Here is a 22,672-nt window from a genome sequence, read left to right on the forward strand (position 1 = left end):
AAGGCGTGCGATGGGGTAATAGGGAGAGGAGACCCTGTTCTACAGTGCCGGTTTGGGGTGCCCATATGTTGAAATGCCTCTGTGCTCCTCCAAGGTGAATCTCTCCTGATGTTGCTAGGGAAAAAAGATCACAGACCTTAAGAGGATGAAGATCAAAAGAGTTGATTGCTCCTCACAGCTCCCCCAAGCTGTGGCAGCTCTCTTGGCTGACAATGGGGAGGGAGGTTTGGACTGAGTTGGGTTTCTGAGGTCAGCCAGGCCTCAGCACAGCTGGGATTTGCCTGGATCTTCCGCAGAGAAGGGAGTTTGTCGACCTGGCTCTGGAGACACTATGGTGTGTGAATGCTGGACCTCATTATGTTACCCACGGAGGGAGGTTAGCATGTTTCTGAAAGAGCCATGAGTATCACCCCCAAGAGAGCAATGTTGCTGTCATCCCACCCAGGTCTGCTGAAGGTTATGCAGGGATCAGTATTGGCAACACAAGGAAGCGGCAGCCAGGACTCAGCCTTGCAGGTCATTCAAAGGTCGGGTTCCTGAGAGACAGGCAGGGCCCAGAGAGGACTCTCCATAGGGAAGGGCCCATTCAGCCCAGCCGTCTCAAGTGACCTCATTCTGAAGAGGACCCAGGTGTCACCTGCCTGGGTGACCCTTAGGGAGCGTCACTCTGCTGGTCACTTTCAATTGAAGGAAACAGGACAACATCCTGCAGTGGCTCTCCCGGAGCCTCGTGGAGGTCCCAGCTTTTATCTGTGGAGATGTATTAAGGACAAGGAGGGGTAAAGGACTGTAAACGTGACGAAGAAATAAAGTGGCTGGAAGGAAGGGAAGCCGAGGAACTCTCCACTCTCTTCAATAAGGCCCAAGACGGGTGATGTGGTATTAATGTGACAGAGAGCACCTTCTCAGAGCCGCCCGTGGAAGAACATTAGAAAGCGGGCATATCTGATTCCATTTCATCCTCTTCATGTTACACTGAGAAAAACAAGACAAACTACACTGCTTTTATTCTAAATCCTTAGGTTTTGTATTTTTCCTTATATATATTTATTAAAAAAATGCTCCTTTGATCGGTGCCACCCATGACACCCCCACATACGGAACGCTTCTGAGCGGCTCCCTCTGCGCAAGGCCACTGCTGGTGACAGCCAGCTGGTTTTGATCACAGCCACTCGGAATCGAATTTTCATAAGACAGATGAGGAGTCTTACTGCTGCTAGCTCTCTTATCAGATGAGAAACTGGGTGGGAGGGGGAGAACGGGTCCTGAGGGAGCAGCGCAACAATCAAGGGCGGCAGGGCTCTTTCTCTGTCCCTCCGCTGCTGCAATTTTCAAAAGAGTTCGCCTCGAGCACTTTTAAATGATGGTGTCTCAATTCTGTAATCATCTTTCAAGAGCTTTCTCTTAAAGGGTCTTTTAGGTAAACCTAGTCTGTCAACCACACTTACAGACTCAGGAATCACATTCGTGTCCTCCTGCGTATGTATATAGACAAGTGCGCACACACACTGGACATCTCTGAATGTTCAGAAGGCTGGGAGAACATACAGCGCGGAAGGAAGCTGCGTCATTTGGCCACGAAGCTTGACTCTTGCCAGGGTCAGAGGACTCCCTATTACCTCTTCCCCAGATTTCTGCCCTAGGTAGGTCCTCCTTTAGAAACTTATCCTCATGTGTGATGTGTCAGAAGGAAAAGACTTCTGCAACCAAGGACTAAGTGATGTCCTAAGTCCAAACTGAGAGGCACAAACAAGCTTGTCCCTTCCCGTCTCACCTAGGGGACAGCTGGCTGCCAGCCTTCAAACTGAGAAATGAACCACAGCCTTCTATTTAGGAGAGCACAGACGTCGCCAGTCATCCAGGCCACAACCTGCTGTGTTCTGGGTTACAAAGACTATTTGGAGCACTCTACAACTCCATCTATCTTTTTTCATTGCAGAGAACATGGTGCCTTTTCTTTATAGAGTCCCCATCATTGGAAACAGACATCCTAGAATACTAAGCCTCTCTTTCTTTCTGCTCGGATAAAAATCAAAGCAGTCTAAGATCTCCCTGGGTAGCGATCCTCATCAATCTAAGGCCTCTCCCCTGCTCACATCCTCATTCACCTGCTCCTGTCACAACTGCGTGGAGGTGGAGAAGTGCTCATGCCTCTTCCTGAAAGCTGAAGCATTGCGTACAGTCACATCTGGGACAGTCTCACAAAACTAAATGGGATTGGCTTTGTCCTAGCCTGGTCCTGTCTTCTGTATTAAACGGGGACAGAATCCAAGGAGTTACAGCATATAAACTCTGATCTCTATAATGATTTCGGGGAGATTCAACTCTCTTTGACTTTCGTCAGTGCTCAATGCTGGATAATTTGCTATTAATCACAGTCCTCCAAACAGACTACAGCATGACAGAATGCTGACAGGGCTTTCTCTGTGTTCCTGGAGGAAGGTTAATACAACCTGCTTCGTTTAAACGTGCATGCATGCCCATTGCAAGACTTTCGTTTTCATTCTTCACATTCTACTTCTTCAGATGTGGACATGCAAGCAAGCTGCTCACATAACAAGGAAAATGGAAGCCCAGAAAGGTTACTACTGTCAACCATGTTTTGAGCAGAGACGTGCATGATGGTATGTTTGGGACATCTTGTGTAACCCAGACATTTCAGGACACAATTAGGGACTCTGGCCTTGCCCTGCCAATGCAACAGGATGTCTGGTCAAGACTCATGGCCCAGGTAGCACATTGTGGAATTTCAGGTCTCACCAAACTCCCAAACTCTCCAATACTCACCATGCAATCTGTACAAGCCCAGTGAAACTCCTCACCCTAAAATAGGTTCTCCCCTCTGGAGGATTTAGCACAGGCACTCTTGAATTCATCACGTAAAAGCAATCACCATGGATTTGATGGAAAGAAGAGGGGAATGGTCAAACCTGAATCTTCTGCTTCATGTCATGAGAGCTTTAAAGACCTGGTCTCTTGTGCTTGTCTCTATCCAGCCCAGGCCCTGCTGTAGATAAGACTTGACAATAAGAAGAGCAACAGAACCGAGGACATGGCCAAGAAGTAAAGCTGAGAACCGGGATGGGGAGCAGATGTGCAACAGGCTGCTGGAAAACGGGTGGAGACAGGCCTCCTCCATAAGTAGGGCTGTGAGCAGAGGGGTTAGGGGTCACAAAGACCACGTCTGAGTCCCAGTGCCACCTATTCCTAGCTGTGGTATGCTGGAGCAGCTCCCACTGGCCCCAGAGAGCCACTTGCTAAATTCTTAGGAATTTTGCCTGCAGGTTGTCAAAAAGAAACATCATTTAAGGTGAAATTATACATTCTTATAATTAAGTAAATTATATTAAAAAGAAAGGGCCAGCGTGGTGGCTCACGCCTGTAATCCCAGCACTTTCAGAGGCCAAGGCAGGTGGATCATGAGGTCAGGAGTTCAAGACCAGCCCGGCCAACATGGTGAAACCCCTACTAAAAATACAAAAATTAGCTGGGCATGGTGGAAGGCACCCGCAGTCCCAGCTACTCAGGAGGCTGAGGCAGGAGAATTGCTTGAACCCAGGAGACGGAGGTTGCAGTGAGCCAAGATCACACCACTGCACTCCAGCCTGGGCAACAGAGCAAGACTCCACCCCCAAAAAGAGAAAAACAAAAGAAAAAAGAAAGCTAACCAATACTCAGAACTCACCACCACTTTCTGAAATTTACTCCATTTTGCTATTATCTGTGCTCTTGAGGCTATGTATGCCTATTGCGTATCTGTATAGAGGAAGTAAACACGTGTGATGGTGCTGCTGCCCATCTCTTCCCACTTCTGGAATCAGTGATGTCATATTGGGAGCTTGAATCAATCATGGTGGAAGTATTTACACCACAGACTTGGCAAACACTACCAATCAGGACCTTTCCCCATACATAAAAGCACATCACTGCTTATCAGCCACGTGACCTCAGTGAGTTATTTAACTTCATAAGGTTTTCATTTCCTCCTCTGTAAGATGGTGATGATCACAGCGTCTCCTTAGAACTGTGAGAATTAACTGAAGCATGGAAGGTAGAGCAGTTAGCATGACGGCTGGCTCACGGTAAGCACAAACATCAATTACCAATATCATTTCCTACCAGAATGACTTCTTTTTCAAATTTCTTAACCCCTATCCTGTAAATAGACCAACATTAAAAAAAGCAGTGAGACAAACGAGAGGGCAGCTTAGTCCTTGGACCAGTAAGCACCCATCCACCCTATCCCGGCCCCTGTTCCCGCTATGGATATGGAGTTCCTACGTGTGCATGTGTTAGGAAAGGTAGGGGAGGCTAAGAAAGACCCTAATGTCCAGTCCTAGTAACTTTGAACTTAGAAAAACCAATTGATTTTAAGGAGTGTTATTTGATAAAACATCAGAAGTAGTGTGTTAGGCCATTCTTGCGCTGCTATAAAAAATGCTTGAAGCTGTGTACTTTGTAAAGAAAAGAGGTTTAATTGGCTCATGGTTCTGCAGGCTGTATAGGAAACAGAGTGACCTCTGTTTCTGAGGGGCCTCAGGAAGCTTCCAATCATGGCAGAAAGTGAAGGGGGAGCGGAAAGTGAATGGAGAAAGCAGGAGCAAGGTGGGGGGGAGGCACCACACACTTAAACAACCTGAACTCACTCACTATCAGGAGGACAGTGCCAAGGGGACCATGCGAAACCATTCATGAGAAATCCAGCCCCAGACTCCAGTCCCCTCCCGCCAGGCCCCACTACCAATACTGGAGATTACAACTCAACTTGAGACTTGGGTGGGGACACATATCCAAATGATATCAAGTAGTTACAATCGTTTTTTAAAAATTAGGAAAGCCAAGGAACTAGGCTTAGGAAGCACCTATGAAGTCTCATGTGCTATATTAAGCCTAAGGAAGAAATGGCAAAAAAATGAAATGTTCTTACTACGTGAGAGTGGAGTTGAGCCATCAGGGTTTTCCACTGATCAGTTTTAAAGAGTTCTTTCTACTTTCTGTCTATGGCAAAGCTGTTTAGGCTCAGAGTGACTCTGCTGTTTGAAGAAGGAGGGATGAAGGATATGGTGAAAGAATTAAGCAGGAAATGAGAGAGAGTCCAAAAGAGTTAGAAAGCCTGGAGACAGATGAGCAGGGAGAGGGAGAGACAGGGACGAGAGCGCGACAGTCCTCTACAGATAGCATTTTTCTAATTCCATTGACAGCCAAGCATCTCACATCTCCTCCAGCCTCATTGCTTGGCTGTGTTCAGCCACTTTGACCTGTTTTCCCTGTTGACATGGATAGAAAATTGTTTCAGATCAACCAGCTTGCTGCACTCGCAGAATGAAGTTCTCCATCGCCCCTGGCTAGAAGTGGCTCAACCCAACTTGACCTTTAGGAATTAAACACTTTTTGGTTGGCCAGAACGATTTATTATTCCTAAGGTGTTGAGGTATTCAATTGTGAAAACTGGACCTCAGGATGCAAAGGAGGACAGCCCTCTCCAGTGGAGGTGAGGCATGCCTGCGTGCCTGAGAGCTGGCAGCTGCCAGGAGGAGGGAGCTACAATGCCACTCAGTCTTGGCTCTGCTAAAAGGCAAAGGTTAAACACAAGAAAGACAGTCCTTTTTTAGGCTCCTGTTTTCAGAGACTTTCCACTTTTTAAAGATACATTTTGGAGTTCATAAATTCTTTTGTAATTTGAATTTAGCTCTGAGATCAACTTTTGAAAGTTGAGTCCATATCTAATTGCATATTCAGAGATTATTCCACCTGAACATTCTTCATCTTTTTAAAAAGATAATTTCTTTGCTTCTGTCTGTCTGCCTCTCAATGTCCATCTTCAGTCTCACCTTCTGTCCAGTTGACTTCCTGAGGATGGGGTTGTGGAGCTGGGAGAGACTAAGAAGGCCTGGGGAGGGTTAGAGGGGGACAGAGCTTTGCACTTGCTGTCTCCTCTCCGCTCCAGGAGTCTGCTCCCTGGCCCCTGACTTCATACCCACCTTTTCAGACAACTCTACTCTTCCCTCAAGTTGGAGTTTAAAAGTCACTTCTCCAGAGTGGCCTTCCCTCATCCCCCAGTCCAAATCAGATCTCCAGTTCCTTGGTGCTGTCCTCAAGATATGAGTTCTGGTTGTTTAAAAGTGTGTGGCACCTCCCCCTCCCTCTCTCTTGCTCCTGCTTTCCCCATGTGACCTGCCTGCTCCCCCTTTGCCTTCTGCCATGAGTGGAAGCTTCCTGAGGCCACCCCAGAAGCAGATGCTGCTGTGCTTCCCATACAGTCCGCAGAACCGTGAGCCAAATAAACTTCTTTTCTTTATAAATGACCCAGTCCCAGGTATTTCTCTCACAGCACCCCGTGCTCTCATCCTTCGGGGGCTCAGTCACAGTTTGTCCTTTCTTATTTTCATGCTGTGTAACTATTTGCTTAAGCCCTGTTTTCCCAACTAGACTGTAAACTGAATGAGGGCAAAGACAAGGAATGTTGGGATCATCCTCACGTCCCCATGCTTAGCCCCATGCATCACAATCACACTCAGCAATATTCAAGAAGGGGTGGTAAACGAACAAACATATAGATGAACTAATAACTTGCCCAAAGTCACCTGTAGAGACTGAGTTCAAGCCTACTCCATATCTGATGTTCCTTCTCTAACACCACACAACTTTCCATGACAGAAGATGTCTAAAGGCCTTCGGGCAAGCTGGAAACTTGACTCCAAGAGCAAGAAGAGATGATTAGGCCACTGAAGGATGGTCATCCCAATTTGGGGGCCATGAGGTCATTTGGGGCTCTGGCTGTCCATCATTCTCCAGCTATTCTCCAGGATCATGAATCCCATCTTCCCTGAAGCATGGTGTCAGCTATAGCTGTAGGTGATTCTACTTAGAATCAGCAAATTAGGTGAGTGGCATTCTTCATAACTTAATCAAAGGCAGTTTATGTGGGAAGGATGAGTATCTGTAGTTGGGAAAGGACCAGAATCAAGACCTTTCCCTGCAGAATCAGCTTCTCTTCCGAATAATGAATGAATTCCTTATTCATTCTCCATGTGGAGTCTCTTCTCATGCCAGGCACCTTTCTTTGAAAGGCCTTTTGCATTCTTCTCTAGCCAGCCAACTCTTATCCATCCTTCAGGACCCAGCACACAGTCTTCCTTTCTCCTGAAGTGCTCTCAACCCTCAGGGATCAGTTCCTCTTCTGAACTCATGCCCATTAATAATGTAAACCACTAACACAGGACTGACCATTTGCTGCCTTTGCCATCCATTAAACTGTTATCTTAGCTATGGAGCTTTTGCAGTGCCTTTTACTTTTTATGCCTTGTCCCCCAGCAAAGTTCTGTGCTCCTTTAGAGCAGTGCCCCACAAGGTCTGGTGAAGGATTTGCAAATCAGTCCCTAAAGATCTAATCCAACTTGCAGATACATTTTGTTCTGTTTATGAAGTGTTTTTAAAAATTATTTCTGTTCGAGACCAGCCTGACCAACATGGAGAAACCCTGTCTCTACTAAAAATGCAAAATTAGCCAGGAGTGGTGGCACATGCTTGTAATCACAGCTACTCGGGAGACTGAGGCAGGAGAATCACTTGAACCTGGGAGGCAGAGTTTGTGGTGAGCAAAGATCGCACCATTGCACCCCAGTCTGAGCAACAAGAGCAAAACTCCAGCTCAAAAAAAAAATATTATTTCTGTCATGGGGCCAGGCGCAGTGGCTTATGCCTGTAATCCCAGCACTTTGGGAGGCCGAGGTGGGCAGATCACAAGGTCAGGAGTTCGAGACCAGCCTGGCTAATATGTAAAACCCCGTCTCTAATGAAAGTACAAGAATAGCTGGGTGTGGTGGCGGGGACCTGTAATCCCAGCTACTCGGGAGGCTGACGCTGGAGAATTGCTTGAACCCAGGAGGCAGAGGTTGCAGTGAGCCGAGATCGCACCATTGCACTCCAGCCTAGACGACAGAGCGAGACTCCTATTCCAAAAAAAAAAAAAAAATTATTTCTGTCATTTTTAAAAACATGAATTTGAAAACTTTTAAGCTATGCCAGCCATCTCCTCATCTGCCTGGCTTCTAGAGGAGTCTGAGCTGGTAGCCTGGTTGTGGTCTTGCAAATAGTCCCCACGTAGTACATTCTGGTTAAGCCACCTCTGATGTCACTCACTCTCCGTTTCTCATTCTGAAAACACACCTAATCTTCAAAGCTTTTTCTCTTCTTTTTTTTTTTTTTTTTTTTGGCAACAGAGTCTCCCTCTATGTCCCCAGCTGGAGGGCAGTGGTGAGTGCAGTAGTACAACTTTGGCTCATTGCAACCTCTGCCTCCTGGGTTCAAGTTGAGGAGACATGTCTCTTTCTATGTAATTTCTCAGCATTTCGCCTCCCTTGCTTCATCCCTGGTATGTGTTAATTACTCTTTCCTTGGGAAAGAATGCCGCAGCCTCCTGAGTAGCTGAGATTACAGGCATGTGCCACTACACACAACTAATTTTTTTTTTTTTTTTTTTTTTAGTAGAGATGAGAATTCGCCATGTTGGCCAGGCTGATCTCAAACTCCTGACCAGGTGATCCACCCACCTTGGCCTCTCAAAGTACTGAGATTATAGGCGTGACACCACGCCCCGCCTCTCTGCCATTTTTCTTTTCTCTTTTCTAGAAAGCCTGAGGCATCAATGGATGGAGAAAATGCTTCTCTTCTAACCCTACGCATCAGAGGCCTGGAAGACGGCATGCATCTTCCCAAGGAAAGAATAAGCAACACATACCAAGGGTGAAGCAAGGGAGGTGAAATGCTGAGAAATATACATAGAAAAAGACAAATCTCCTGAAAGTTGCCTATGAAAGACCAAAAGGAAGAAAAGGAAGGGCATTTCCTCACTGGATCAGAAGCTCCTGAAGGGCAAGGACTGTCTCATTCATCACTAACTCTAGCATCTAGAGCAATACAGGCCACAGGAGGTGCTGGATGCAAAGCTGCTGGCTTTCCTCAATCAAATCTAATCTCCAAAGCTGGTGGAAGTAGGAGACTGTCTGCTGGAAAGAGGCCCTGATCTTAGATCCTCATTTCTATTCCTTACATTCACACCTTGTCCTATGGAAATGGTCACCAATCACGTATCCCTACAAGTGTAAGAAAGTGATCAGCCCCTTCCCAAGTGATAGTGCTCCTTGCACAGACCACCTCAAACAGCCTGCATGTGATTTTATTAAGGAACCTCTAGGTTTCCTTACAGGCACCCACAGATCTGTTTAATGTCTTTGCTGAATGGGCATCCATGGATGATTCAGGGAAATCACTGCATAGTTTCCCCACCCACTGGATATTCTAAGTTCAAAGGAGCAGCCTTCACTAGCCAACCAAGCAATTCTCTGAGCAAAGATAATTCTAGAAACTGGTTGTATGTAACATACGATTCCTATTGCATAATGGATTCTAAACATTCATACACAGTGAAATGGACTAAGTCAAGTGTGAAGTGTAACATATGAACTGATTTTCCATTAAAGGACTCAAGCATAACTGCATGGAAAACAGATTTATGTTGGAGAAGAGGCATCCCTCCTGGAAGGTAAGAGCAGGAGCGCTCTCTGTCAAGAAAGGGTTTTATGCTTCAAACCTCCAGTGCCAAAATTAAGGCCAAATTGCAAATTTCACATACCAAGTTTATGAAGGAGGAAAAAAATACTAGAGGTATTCTTGAAAATAGGTATCTTTCTTTTTTCCATCCTTAATGAAATTTTATTAAGCAGCCCATCAATCATTTGAGGTACTCTATATTATAAATCCAGGAGCTGACACTAATGCAACCTACCTGTGGAAGGTGACGCCAGTGTATCTGAGAGTTGTACCATTCGCTACAGCCGGAGACTAAGAACAACGGCTCTGAGGTCAAGATCTGTATTCAAACCCTGATGCTGCCATTTATTAGTTGTGTGACCTTAGGTAAAGGTAAGATTACCTTTCTTTGCCTTAGTCTGCTTTAAAATGGGGAGCTGGGCACAGTGACACATGCCCATAGTCCAGCACTTTGGGAGGCTGAGGTGGGAGGATTGCTTGAGCCCAAGAGTTTGAGGCCAACATGGGCAACATACAGAGATCCCATCTCTTAAAATTTTTTAAATAAATAATAAATAAAATGGGAATAATAAACAATCTAAATGTCTATCAACAACTGAACATACCATGGTATGTCCATACAATGGAATACTACTCAGCAATGAAAATAAACAGGCCAATGATATATGCAACAGCCCAGATGAATCTCAAAATCATTACACTAAGTGAAAAAAAGCCAGGAGCAAAAGAGTAAATACTTATGCTTCCATCTATACACAATTCTAGAAAGTACAAGTATAGTATGAACAACAAGTAGTTGTCTAAGGCCAAGGGAAAGAAAGGAAGAATGGGCTGGAACGGGCATGGAGGAACTTTTGGCGGTTGGGAAACTTCTACTTTGTGGCAGGGGTTTCACAGGTATATACATCTGTCAAAACCTAAATTATACACTTTAATAAGGATATCGTTTATTGTGTACAAATCAGGCCTTAGTAAAGTTCTTTTTTTCAAAGCTTTCCTAGTGATTTGAGAAGTAAATGAGAAAAAATGTAGCTTGCACATGGAAAATGTTTGGTAGTAAATGATGATGACAGTGATGTTGGTGGACACTGGGGCATGAGAGCAGAGCGTCCTGGAAGTCAGAGGACCAGAGTTTCTCTCTTTGAGCCCTGTTATTTCATATAATAATCTCTAAGCTTCATTTTCTTAGTATGACAAAGGACAGGTCTGGACAAGATGTCCCAGAGTTCTGTAAAGGTGCAACAATTTGATCCTAAAGCGACGATGCCGTGATGGCAGTCAGTACAACCTTCTAATTCCATGTATTTATGACGTGCGTAAACTTCAGTGCTCAGAGGATTCTGCATAACATTTAGCAGTGTCTCCTTGAAATGTAGCATTTCCATGATGAAAAAAGTACAGAAAGCAGAAATTCAGAAGTCCTTTCAAGGGAGTTGGGAATAGGTTCAAGGCACGGTGGAGAAAAGCCTGGAAAAGAGTATGAGTCCAGTAAACTTTCTATAGATTATGAATTCATTTTCTTGTGTTTCCATTTAGAAGTTTCTGCCAAAGAACTCTAAAAACCTTCTTCCTGAGTTTAATGCTTTCTTACTTAAATCACAAGTCTCTTGGTGCTCTGAACAAATACAATACGTGAGCAACTAGGGACTGAATCTGTCCAAAAAGGACATCCTGCAGGAAACAACTTGCCCTATACTCACTTTTGCACACCTTCAAGACTGATCCCCACACTGCAAATAACATGCCTTCATTAACACACTCCCTCCTGCCGGTTCAAACCAGAGACTCTAGAATCATTGCTCTAGCATTACCATTTCCATGAGCACTGCTCCCAAACCACTTACCCACTTTGCTAATGTCTGCCAGACACTCTGCCTCCTTCAGTCCTTGGGTATATCCTCTTGGATGGTCACCTTACTGTCCTACGCAACCAATGGCTGAAGTAGTAGTCTGTGAGGACAGGCAGATTGCAAGTGTGGCCAGCAGCCACCAATATGTGAGCTGACAATTTAGCACTGGGAGAAGATATCCTAGGTACCTATCTTGGAAAACAGACTCTGAGAACAGCAATGCAAGCTCTCCTATTTAATATAGTCATTGGGAATTACCAGTGGGTGGAGAAGTCTGGCTGCTAAAAGGAAGTTAGTGGGCAGTGCTAAGGAGATCTGTCAAGAAGAGATACTACAACGTAAAGAAAAAGGCTGGAGAATGACGAGAGTATGGTCTTACTAAATCTTAAGAGTGTGGAGTGATTTTCTGACCTCTAGTGACAACTCTTTCACCTCTACCGCCTCCCCACTGCCACCGCCAGGAATGAGAGGAGGCAGAAGTACTTTTTCACAGGACTCCTGCCCTCTCCGATCCTCAGTCCCCACAGGGTTGTCAAATATTCATCTGGGAGCTTATTTAAATTCATGCAGATTCCTGAGCCTCGGCTCTAGTTTCTGATTTGTGTACGGCCTGGGAATGTGCATTTTAACCACCATCCCAGAATATTTCATAGATGTTCTTTTTGATCCTTTCCCTAGTTGTGTGATTATTAGACAATCATCTAAGTTTTACACACTTAATTTTCCCTCTTTGTATGCAGTCACGTACAAAGGCAACTGCATACAAAGACAGAAAAAAGGCTTTGAGACTCAATTTCCACCCACGAGAGAGTAACTGGTACTACTAGACTTGCCCTTTTGCTATAAACAACTAGAAAATTGGAGGAAAAATAAATGGTATTACTGTTTCCAGACACTGGATAATGGGCAGCCTAGGACTTTGATTCCCGAGAGCAGGAAAACAGAAGTAAGCCCTAGGTCTCTAGCGGTCATTCCTGGACTCTGGCACAGCTTGGGGAAGCCCTACACAGAGCGTGGAGGTCTCACTGAGTTGAGGAGAGACTGAAGTTTAGTGAGGCTTAAATGGCTGAAATTTTAGAAGTGAAGTCTGAAAAGACTGGGGTGCTATGGAGAGGAAAATCTCTAGAAGTCCAGACTGACTGGATACTGAGCTATGCCTCTGCAGGGTGAAACTCCATAAGCCTGAGCAGACTTGGGCACAACCCCCTTGACTTAGAGGGGGTTACGCATTATAATATTTCAGACGAGATCCGGCACATTCAGGGTGGTATGGCCGTAGACTGCATTATGTATTTCAATTACTACTGACAAGGTGTGAGCTGAACCATCCCCAGCACTTACACAGAACTGGAGGAGGCTCAGCTCCACTCAGCCACAGTACAGAGATCTCATCGATCAACCAGGCATTAGTGTTTAGGGCTAACTCTAGACCTGCCCTAATAAAGCTTAAAAGCAATTCTCAAACCGATCAAATTGATTGAAAAAAATACATCAACTGCTTACCAAAACAAATGCAGATGTTCCTCAATATACAATGGTTTGACATGATGCATTTTCAATTTTATGATGGTGCAAAAGCAATACATGTTCAGTACGGTCCTTGACTTAAGGGTGGGTTATGCATTATGATATTTCTATTTATGTTACAATATTTTCAACTCACAATGGGTTGATCCAGCTGTAACCTCACTGTAAGTTGAAGAGTATCTATATGTCATTCTTTAAAGGAAGACAAGATCCAGATTCAACATAACTATATTTACAACGTCCAGCATCCAATCAAAACTTATTAATCATGTGAAGAAGCAGAAAAATATGACTTGTAAGCAGAAGAAAAATCAGTTTTAGAAACTGACTCAGAAAAGACAGATATAATGGAATCAGCAGCAAAAGAACATGGAAACAGTTAATACAGGCTGAGCGCCCTAATCTGAGAATCCAAAATGCTCTAAAATCCAAGACTTTTTGAGCACTGGCATGATGCTCAAAGACAATGTTCACTGGAGCATTTCAGATTTTGATTCTGGGATTTGGGATGCTCGACTAGACAAGCATAATGCAAATATTCCAAAATCTGAAAAAAATCTGAAATCTGAAACACTTCTGGTCCTAAGCATTTGAGGGATACTCAGTCTATATAAAGGCTACTATCAAGGATAAAAGAAAACACAACAGAATAAGAAGATAATGGAATACTGTAAAAAAGAACTAAATGGAGCTTCTAGAACTGAAAAAAATATATAAAATAATAATTCACTAGATGGGCTTAACAGCAAACTGGACATTGTAGAAAAGACCAGTTACACAGCAAGAGAAAGTACCCAGGTTGAAGCACTGAGAAAAATAGTAGACTGAAAAACTTGTCTCCTCAGTGACTGTGGAGACAAGTGTTTGGACATGCAAAATTGTAGAGTCCCAGAAGGAGTGGGAGTGAAGAAAAATATACTTAAAGAAATATTGGCTAAAATTTTCTGAATCTGACAAAAACTATAAACCCATGGACTTAAGTTCAAGTAGGATAAACACAAAGAAAACCACACCAAGGCACATGATGACCAAATTGCTGGAAATAACTGATAACGGAGAAGAAATCTTAAAAGCAGATAGGAGGAAAGATACATTACATATAGGGAACAAAGATAAGAACAACGACTGTCTTCTCATCGGAAGCAACGTAGGCCGGGCAAGATGGCTTATGCCTATTACAGGCAGGTGGATCCCTTGAGGTCAGGAGTTTGAGACCAGCCTGGCCAACATAGTGAAACCTCATCTCTACCAAATATACAAAAATTAGCCAGGTGTGCTGGTGGGCACCTGTAATCCCAGCTACTCAGGAGCCTAAGCCAGGAGAATTACTTGAACCCACAAGGTAGAGGTTGCAGTGAGACGAGATTGCAGCATTGCACTCCAGCCTGCATGATGGAGTGAGACCCTGTGGGGACGGGAGGGGAGGGGAGGGCAGGGGAGGGCAGCAGGCCAAAGACAAAATATACTTAAAGAAATATTGGCTAGGCCAAAGGCAATAAAATAACTATTTAAAATGCTAAAAGAAAAAATTGTCAGTCTAGAATTCCATGTCTGGTAAAAAGCTGAGGATGACATTTTCAGACAAATAAAGCAGACAGACTTTCTTGCCAGACCACCTGTTCCACAAAATAATTATGAAGTTTTTCAGGCTGAAGGAAACCGACACCAGATAGAAACTAGGATCTACACAAACAAACAAGGAGTGTGGAAATGATACAAATAAGCATGTCTAAAAAAAAGGCTTTAATAATTTGGGGCCAGGCACTGTGGCTCACGCCTATAATCCCAGCACTTTGGGAGGCCGAGGAGGGAGAATCACTTGAGGTCAGGAGTTCAAGACCAGCCTGGCCAACATGGTGAAACCCCATGTCTACTAAAATACAAAAATTAGCCCGGCGTGGTGGCAGACACCTGTAATCCCAGCTACTCAGGGGTCTGAGGCAGGAGAATCGCTTTCACCTGGGAGGTGGAGGTTGCAGTGAGTCAAGATTGTGCCACTGTACTCCAGCCTGGGTGACAGACGGAGACCCTGCCTCAAAATAATAACAACAACAATAATAATTTGGGTCCCAAGCATAATCTTCTCCCTAGAGGGCTTCATTTTAGAGACACACACAAACTTCACCTTGTCTCCTGATGTTTGAACACAGGCTTCTACTCTGCCACAGCTACTTGCCTTTTTAGTACTGTTTTCCCTGAGTTTGTTCATGGCCTAGTTGTCTAGCCATTAACTAACTACTCTGCGTTGGGCACTGGAGATGCAAAGATAAATAACACGTGTTGTCTGCCATTAGGGAGCTTAGAGTCTGGTGTGAAAACAATCAAACCAACAAAGAGTTAAAGCACAGAATGTCCTAACCGTGCTCAAACCCTAGCTCTAGTCACTTAGCAACTCTGACCTTGGGCAACTTACTTAACCTCTCCGTGCCTCCGCTTCCACAACTGTAGAATGGGGATAACAGTAATACTACGGGGTTGTGGGAGAAATGCTTTAACGTGTGTGAAGTGGAAGGACAGTGCCTGGGATAGAGTCAGCACCTAGTAAACATTTGTTAGCCAGGTTGTTACTACAGTGTTGGTTTGCCAAGGAGGTTAGAGGAGCGTGGAGAAAGAACATCCGGTCAGAGAGGGAGTGGGATGGGAAGGGAAGACGTTTCCGGGGAAGGAATGCTTCTGCTGACCTTTTGAAGGATAGGCAGTGTTAGCAGATACAGAAGGGAGAGATTCTCTGGACAGAGGTGGCAGCATTCAGCAAGGCGTGGAGATGTGCGTCAGTGCGCGTCGGGAGACCACTGCAAATGTCTTCAGTAATGCGGCAGTCAGCAGTGTCTTAGCTGTAGCCCCAGAAACGTCCTGGGGCCTCTCTAGAAGACCTTTTGGCTTCCTCCCAGGGCTCTTACCTCCTCCGCAATCTGATCCATTCGGGCTCTGCTGTCTGAGGCGAAAACTGCCCCCAAAAAAGAAGAAAAGGAGAGCAGAAAATGAGTTTCAAACACAGAAAGGAGCATCCCAAATGTTTATTGTATCCATTCTTTCTCCTAGATGAAAACATCCCTGGACCTGCTTTTCTCTTTCAACTTGGTCAAACCTAATTAGGCCACTGGGTGTGCCGTGTGTGGTTGCACAGGCTGTGCAATGTGCTATTCCAGAGGATAGCAGCACACAGACTATGACATGAATGCTCCCTCTGCTCCGGGGAGTGGGACACTGGGTGGCCCTGCCTTCACAGCCACCTTTATCTAGAAAACTTCTTTCTTTTCTGATTCAAGTCTTATGAGAAGGCTAGGCTTAGAAGCTGGTATTGCTTCTGCCCATCTATATCAATAATGCAGGAGGCATGGGCCAGGTACCCTGATATCTGGACGTATGATTCTAAAAACTACACAGTGGGTGACAGGACGTGGGCATCAATGGCAGAGTCCAGACCTTCAGCTGAGGAAGCAGGATTAACCAAACCTTGGATTCGTCAGGCATAAACAACTCTAGCCCAGACTTCTAACACTGTGTTCGACATAGGTGGAACAGATAAAGTGCCACCATGACTGCACTGCTGACCAAGATCAGCGTGGGGTACCGTAAGAATACCAGAAACGTACTCTTCTATTTCTTCAGCAGCTTTCCTCCTAAATCTGAAAAAAAAAAAAAGAAAAGGTTTTTAAGAGCCCACTGGTCTCATGCACCAGGGTAGTATCTTGAGGGGGGGTTTCAAACGCGGAGGCAAATGAGTGTATCTCAAGTGCTTTATTTGTCTGCAGTCCTCTTTAGAGGAAAGGTCCACAACCAGCATGAGAGCGCTAAAGATGCTGCAGTGCCTTCTTACAGCTTTGCATCGGCCTAACTCCAAACTGAATTGTTGAGAGTTTAAGCGCAGGTTGAGCAAGAAGCTTGAAATTCAAATAGATACAGGTGATTGCTTTTCTTTCAGCAATTAACTGACTGATATATAGAGCGTTTTCTTAGGACTAAGGCCTGGGGTCTTACTTGGTGCCGTTAGCTGTCAGCACCTGCAGCTTCCAACGCACAAAAAGTGATGTCCTAGACTCGCGTTCAGGCTTCAGCCTTAGGAACTGCTTTTCTGTGTCCTTCACACGAAGGACGAGAAGATCTTCTGAGTGATGTTGGGTGAGTAGTGCCAGGCCTGGCTGACACACATGCGTATCTACGGCAGTGGTTCTCACACACTAGTGTGCATCACAACCGTCCGTGGAGCCTGTTAGCACATCAGTGGGCTTGGCGGGGAGATTTCTGAATCAGCTGGTCTGGGGGAGGGAGAGCCCAGGAATATGCATTTTAAAATTCTAATCTAAGTAGGTCACTACTCACACTTTGAGAAACACTGATATGAAGTTTTCTACTAAGACTGGTGAAATGTTGATGATTATTAGTTGAATATTGAATACATGGCGATTACATTTTTTTATGTCTGAAAACTTCCACAAGTCTGTTATTGTGGGTTTTCTGTTTGTTTTAAATGAATTATTTTAAGTCAGAAATCTAGCACCATGATGAGCAAGAGCAAAGGGTGGGGACAAAGAGTGGCAAATGGTCGGGAGGCAGGAAGTAGACCTTGACAGGGGGGCACAAGCCTCGCCAGTAAGAATAAGAACTAGTTTCTCAGAGCCAACCAGCAATTCCTGCAAAACACAAATAACTCCCCTGCCAAAAGTATAATTCTACATTAATTTTTTGTCAATTAAAAAATAAAAAATTTGGCCAGGCACAGTGGCTCACACCTGTAATCCTAGCACTTTGGGAGGCCAAGGTGGGTGGATCACTTGAGGTCCAGAGTTCAAGACCAGCCTGACCAACATGATGCCCCCCATCTCTACTAAAAATACAAAAATGAGCTGGGTATGGTGGCAGGCACCTGTAATCCCAGCTACTCAGAGGCCGATACAGGAGAACTTCTTGAACACAGAAGGTGGAGGTTGTGGTGAGCAGAGATCATGCTACTGCACTCCAGCCTGGGTGACAGAGTGAGATTCTGTCTCAAAAAACATTAATGAAATAAAATTAAAAATTGTTAAATAATTTTTAAAAGTAAGGCAAAGTTTAAATAGACTGCTTTCCATGGAACTTAATTCTCTAACAACTGTACTATTTTTAAAAAGAAAGAATGACGGCTGAAGTGAAGTAGGCGAGTGGGTAGGTCAAGCTGGAAGAACAGGGTATAACAACTCTAAGGGAATCTCCCAGGCTGCAGTTTTCGACCCTTAAAGAGAGATAAAGGAGACTCAGCAATGAGGGTTAGGAGGGCAGAAGGGAACAGAATGGGCAGTGGGAGGGCACCAAAGGGAAAGCACTGCAGGGTGCCCAGGGCGTCCTCAGCCTGGTGTTGCTGGATGCTATAGACTTCCAATGCCTGTTCTAAGTCAAGGGAATCCTAAAGGAAGAGCACCCAGTAGCCACCAAAGCTACCTTCTCTCTGTATGACAGGAGAGAAGCTGTCTTCCCAGCTCACCCCATTCCCGAGGACCAATGCCTCTAATTGTCCTCATGAAGTTAAACTCTGTACCCACACTGTCCAAATGACACAGCTAATGTCACCAAGGGTAGAAGTGCTTGGATGAAAAGAGGGATAAGGGAAGAATCCTGGGATTAAAGCGGCTAGGAAAACAAGCTGGAGCCTTTGCTGTGTACATAAGAGACACATTCATCTCCAAACACCCTCAGGAGTTATGACCGAATCATTCCTCCCCTACACAATGTGCGGTGGCAAAACCAGCGGCTATTCTGTCTGAAGGAAACAATAATGATAATGCTAATCTTTGGGGGGAGGCTGATTAATTGCCATTTATCCACTCAACATCCAAAAGGGGGATGAGTTTAATATTCAGCTTAATTGCTGCTGAGCCCACATCCTGCTCTCTCTCCCTCTAGGGGGAGCCCAAGGACTCTCCCCCCTCTCTTTTCTCCCAGCAGAGGAAGGAGAAAGATCCAATGGAGTCCTCAAGGATGGGCAGCAGGGATGCCCTCAGGTGGCGTGTTCTCTCTCTCTCCAGAAATAACAGGTTCTGGGAGAGCACTGAGTGGGAGGGTGCACCCTGCCTCTGATCTGGGTCACAGACGGACACTGGCTACTTCCCAGCCTCATCTAGCCTGCAGATGAGTTTGGTCTAAACCACACTGCCGTCTATTTTTTGTTTTGTTCTGTTTTAATATAAATCCACTGCCAAAATGGGGAGATTCTGTATAAAAATCCAAATTTCTGGACTCTAACTTTCTAGTTTAACTTTTTAAACTGACAATACTGGCTGTGCACCGGATGAACCCAAGCTCCCCCAACCCGGCGTTGCTCCCGAACACTGGGGGTCCAGAGCCAGTCCTGAATCATGGAATCCGCGCTGCTGGTTTTCCAATAGGAGTGAGGAGTCTGGCAAAGTGTGTCCTGTAGCTATGCAGCTATCGAATGTAATGAAAGAATCCCTTTAAATTAGCTGTGCTCAGCCATGAAGCTGTCGAGTACTCAGTGATGCACAAGACTCATCCCAGAAGCTTTTTCAATGTACATGGTCTGGGCTTACTTCTAATCCCCCTGAGGTGGAAACTTCTAGAAATGGGACCTAGTCACGTAGATGAGACTCCCTGCCCTAAGCCTTGAGACATTCAGCTAAATACTCCAGTTGCTAAGCCGCAAAACTGAAACTTATTTTCCTTCTCCTCCCAACAAAAGTCAAAGTGGGGAGCGTGTTTTAGGAAAACTGGTAGAGTATATTTCTTTATAGAAATGTGAATATGCAAATAATTCGTGTATGTATCTCAGGAATATGACTGAAGGTGCCATTCTGAAATAAAACCTCACTTACAGATTTACTTTATCTGCCTGGTCCTCAAAGGCACCCCAGGCTAGTGCAGTGACACAGAGCCCAGCAAAAGACACAGAATCTAGCACGATGTTTTTTAAACTTCAGGTCATGATCCACTAGGTGAGCCATGAAACCAGTTTAGGAGATCACCGCCAGCTTTTCCTTCCTTTTAAAATTTTTCTTTCATCTTTCTTTTTTAATAGCATAGAAAACACAGTGTGGGAAAATAGTAAGGATAGGTATTAGGCAGACGACTTGTTTTCTGTTTTATATATGCACATACCCAGTCATGGAGCATATTTTTATTTTTTATTTTTTATTTTTTTAGAGACAGGGTCTCACTCTTTGGCCCACAGTGAAGTGCAGTGTTGGGAGCATGGCTCGCTTCAGCCTCAAACGCCTGGGCTCATGTTATCCTCCCACCTCAGTCTCCTGAGTAGCTGGGACTACATGTGCATGCCACTGTGCCTGGAGATTTTTTTTTTTTCTATTTATTGTAGAAACAGGCCCTCACTATGTTGTCCAGGCTGCTCTTAAACTCCTGGCCTCAAGTGATTCTCCTGCTTTCACCTCCCAAAGCACTGGGATTATAGGCATGAGCCACTGTGCTCAGCCCTGCGTGTATTCTTAAACTATTGGTGACAGATTAAAAGCAAGCAAGCAAGCAAACAAGAACCTAAAACACGGCAGTCTACCACAGTCCACAGGGCAGGTAATCAGGGAAGCATCTGACGCGGAAGTTCCACTTCCCAGACTGCGTGGGGACAGAGGTTGAGGTAAAGAGTTAGGGGTTCAGGAGCACCTCTTCACAGATGCTTCATTCCCAACTTCTGAGGAAACTGAGGCTGTGGATGAGGCCTGTGTGGCCTGCTCCGGCCCCTGGCAGGCTGTCTGCACAGCTGAGATCAGCACAGCCTTGGGCTGCCGGCTATTTCCACACTCAGGACCCATGTGCCTTTTTCCCCACAAGTGGCTATTAGGTTTGGCGAACCTGGCAAATCATGAGAATTCCAGCAAGATCACCTCACACAGCACTCTTCAATACTCTTCAAAGACGTTCACATCTATAAACACTACCTCAGCTGAGCTCTGGAGAAGAGGAAAAGCAGGTTTCAGCAGCACGATTTTATACACAGAGAGGGAGGCTGGGCACTGCAGCTGTAGTCTCTGCCCAGATCACACAGCTAGTTAGCAGTGAGGCTGCAGCTAGAATCCATGGCTCCCGACTTTCGCCCTACATCCCAAACACTTTGGCTCAAGCCTTTTGAAAGGAAGATACCAGCTGATTATCCAATATCCCCAGGGCACGCAGACACCTGCTTGGATTTACTGTATAGATGTCCCTTCTTGACTTTCTCTACTTATGGAAGGCACGATATAGTATAGACAGAGAATTGGAAGCTGGAGAGAATCCTTTAAATTAGTCGTGCTCACCCACGAAGCTGCCAAGTACTCAGTGATGCACGAGACTCACCCAGAAGCTTTTTCAGTGTATTTGGGCTGGGCTTACTTCCAATCCCCCGGAGGTAGTAACTTCGAGAAATGGGACCTAGTCACGTAGATGAGACTCCTTGCCCTAAACCTTATTTGAGACATTCAGCTGAACCAGGTGCTAAGCAGCAAAACTGAAACTTATTTGCCTTCTCCTCCAAACTTGACTACTTTCTTCTAACAGACGCGCTAATGAACGTGGGCTTGACCTAAAGGATGAGGGGAGGAAGAAACAGCAAGAGGCCTGAATGGTCCACTAGGCGAAGTCTCTGTTCCTGAGGGATCCCGAAATTCATGCCCGAGTCGGTGGTGCTCGTGAAAACTAAGCAGGTGCTCTCCAGCGCACCAGACCCAGAGCAAGCCAGATCCGATTAGAGATGCTTGTTCAATGTTCAAAATGTAAAACATAGAGGCTGCTGAACCAGCACTTTGAAAAATTAATTAAATGCCAGGTTTCTTTTTAAGAGCTACTCCATCACTCACTGATTGCTTTGGCCATTTTGCAGAATGAAGTTTTAACCCGGGACGATGAGAGTAAATGTTCTCTCTCACCTCCTCCACCTTGTGGAGCTGGGTGAGTGAGGAAACACATACCAGCTGCCCCTCCCCACATCACGCAGGCTCTGATGGCCCTCTCCAAATTGCCTAGAACACTCAGCCATGAAGCTTCCGAGTGCTCAGAGGCGTGGCCTCTCAGGTAGAGGAGGTGAAGGTGACGGGTGCTGTCTTGCTGTTGTGACCTGCACTGAAGGCCGAGTTCCTCAGCCCCACACTCACCCAGGCCCCGCCTGGTCTTCATCCCAGCTTCTCTCTGACCTACGCTGAGCCCCTCCTGCTTGGTTCAATGGACCTACTCTCAACTCTCAGGGGAAAGAAAGCCCAGTCCCGGCCCCCAGGCCACCCTTCCTTTATGCCACCCCGTCCCCTACGAGTCTGCCCTGAGAAGGATGATGACTGATGACAAAAGTCAACACTTATGAAGCTTGTTAGGCACCAGCCACTGTCGTTATAGTATTTATAATACTGTTATACAATTACATAATCACACATGTCCTGTACAGTGTACATTATCTTACTTCAGTATCATAGTACCTGATTTTATTCTGTTTTACAAGTGAGGAGCTCAGAGAGGTAAGTAACTTGCCTAAGGTCACCTACCTAGAGAGTGGTAGGGCCAGAATGCAAGCAGGGTGTCTGACTCCAAAGCTCAGTTCCCAGCCCTCACACCATGGAGACATGCAGGCAGTTCTACACCATGGGAAATGCTCCTCTGCTTCAAATCCAACTAATATTCTCCATATTTCCTTGGTAAATTTTACCAAGGTGTGAGAGAGAAGGCAATATTCCCGGATCATCCTTTCAAATTATGGTAGGGCTACAGCTCTGTTAGTCCTGACGACTTGGTAGTTAATGCTGGTTTCATTGTTCTGTGATTTATTATACATG

The 22,672-nt window shown here is 45.2% G+C and overlaps 1 protein-coding gene across 3 annotated transcripts in view; it reads right to left on the reverse strand.

Moving 5' to 3' along the window:
• The window catches only part of IFT43 (intraflagellar transport 43), a 98,725-nt gene that overhangs the window by 8,622 nt on the left and 67,431 nt on the right, over nucleotides 1-22,672 (reverse strand). For 2 of the 3 annotated variants that reach the window (XM_032287254.1, XM_032287255.1), the window contains exons 4-5: nucleotides 16,526-16,558; nucleotides 15,830-15,876 (exon numbers count right to left, since the gene is read on the reverse strand). The exons of the other annotated variant lie outside the window; for it this stretch is intronic. In XM_032287254.1, coding sequence (XP_032143145.1) covers nucleotides 15,830-15,876; nucleotides 16,526-16,558 — 80 coding nt within the window. The remainder of the gene's footprint in view (nucleotides 1-15,829; nucleotides 15,877-16,525; nucleotides 16,559-22,672) is intronic. 3 annotated transcript variants of the gene reach the window in all.

This window comes from Sapajus apella, unplaced genomic scaffold (genome assembly GCF_009761245.1).
Source record: "Sapajus apella isolate SASKATOON/1434 unplaced genomic scaffold, GSC_monkey_1.0 scaffold20, whole genome shotgun sequence".
In the NCBI taxonomy this organism is placed as follows: domain Eukaryota; kingdom Metazoa; phylum Chordata; class Mammalia; order Primates; family Cebidae; genus Sapajus; species Sapajus apella.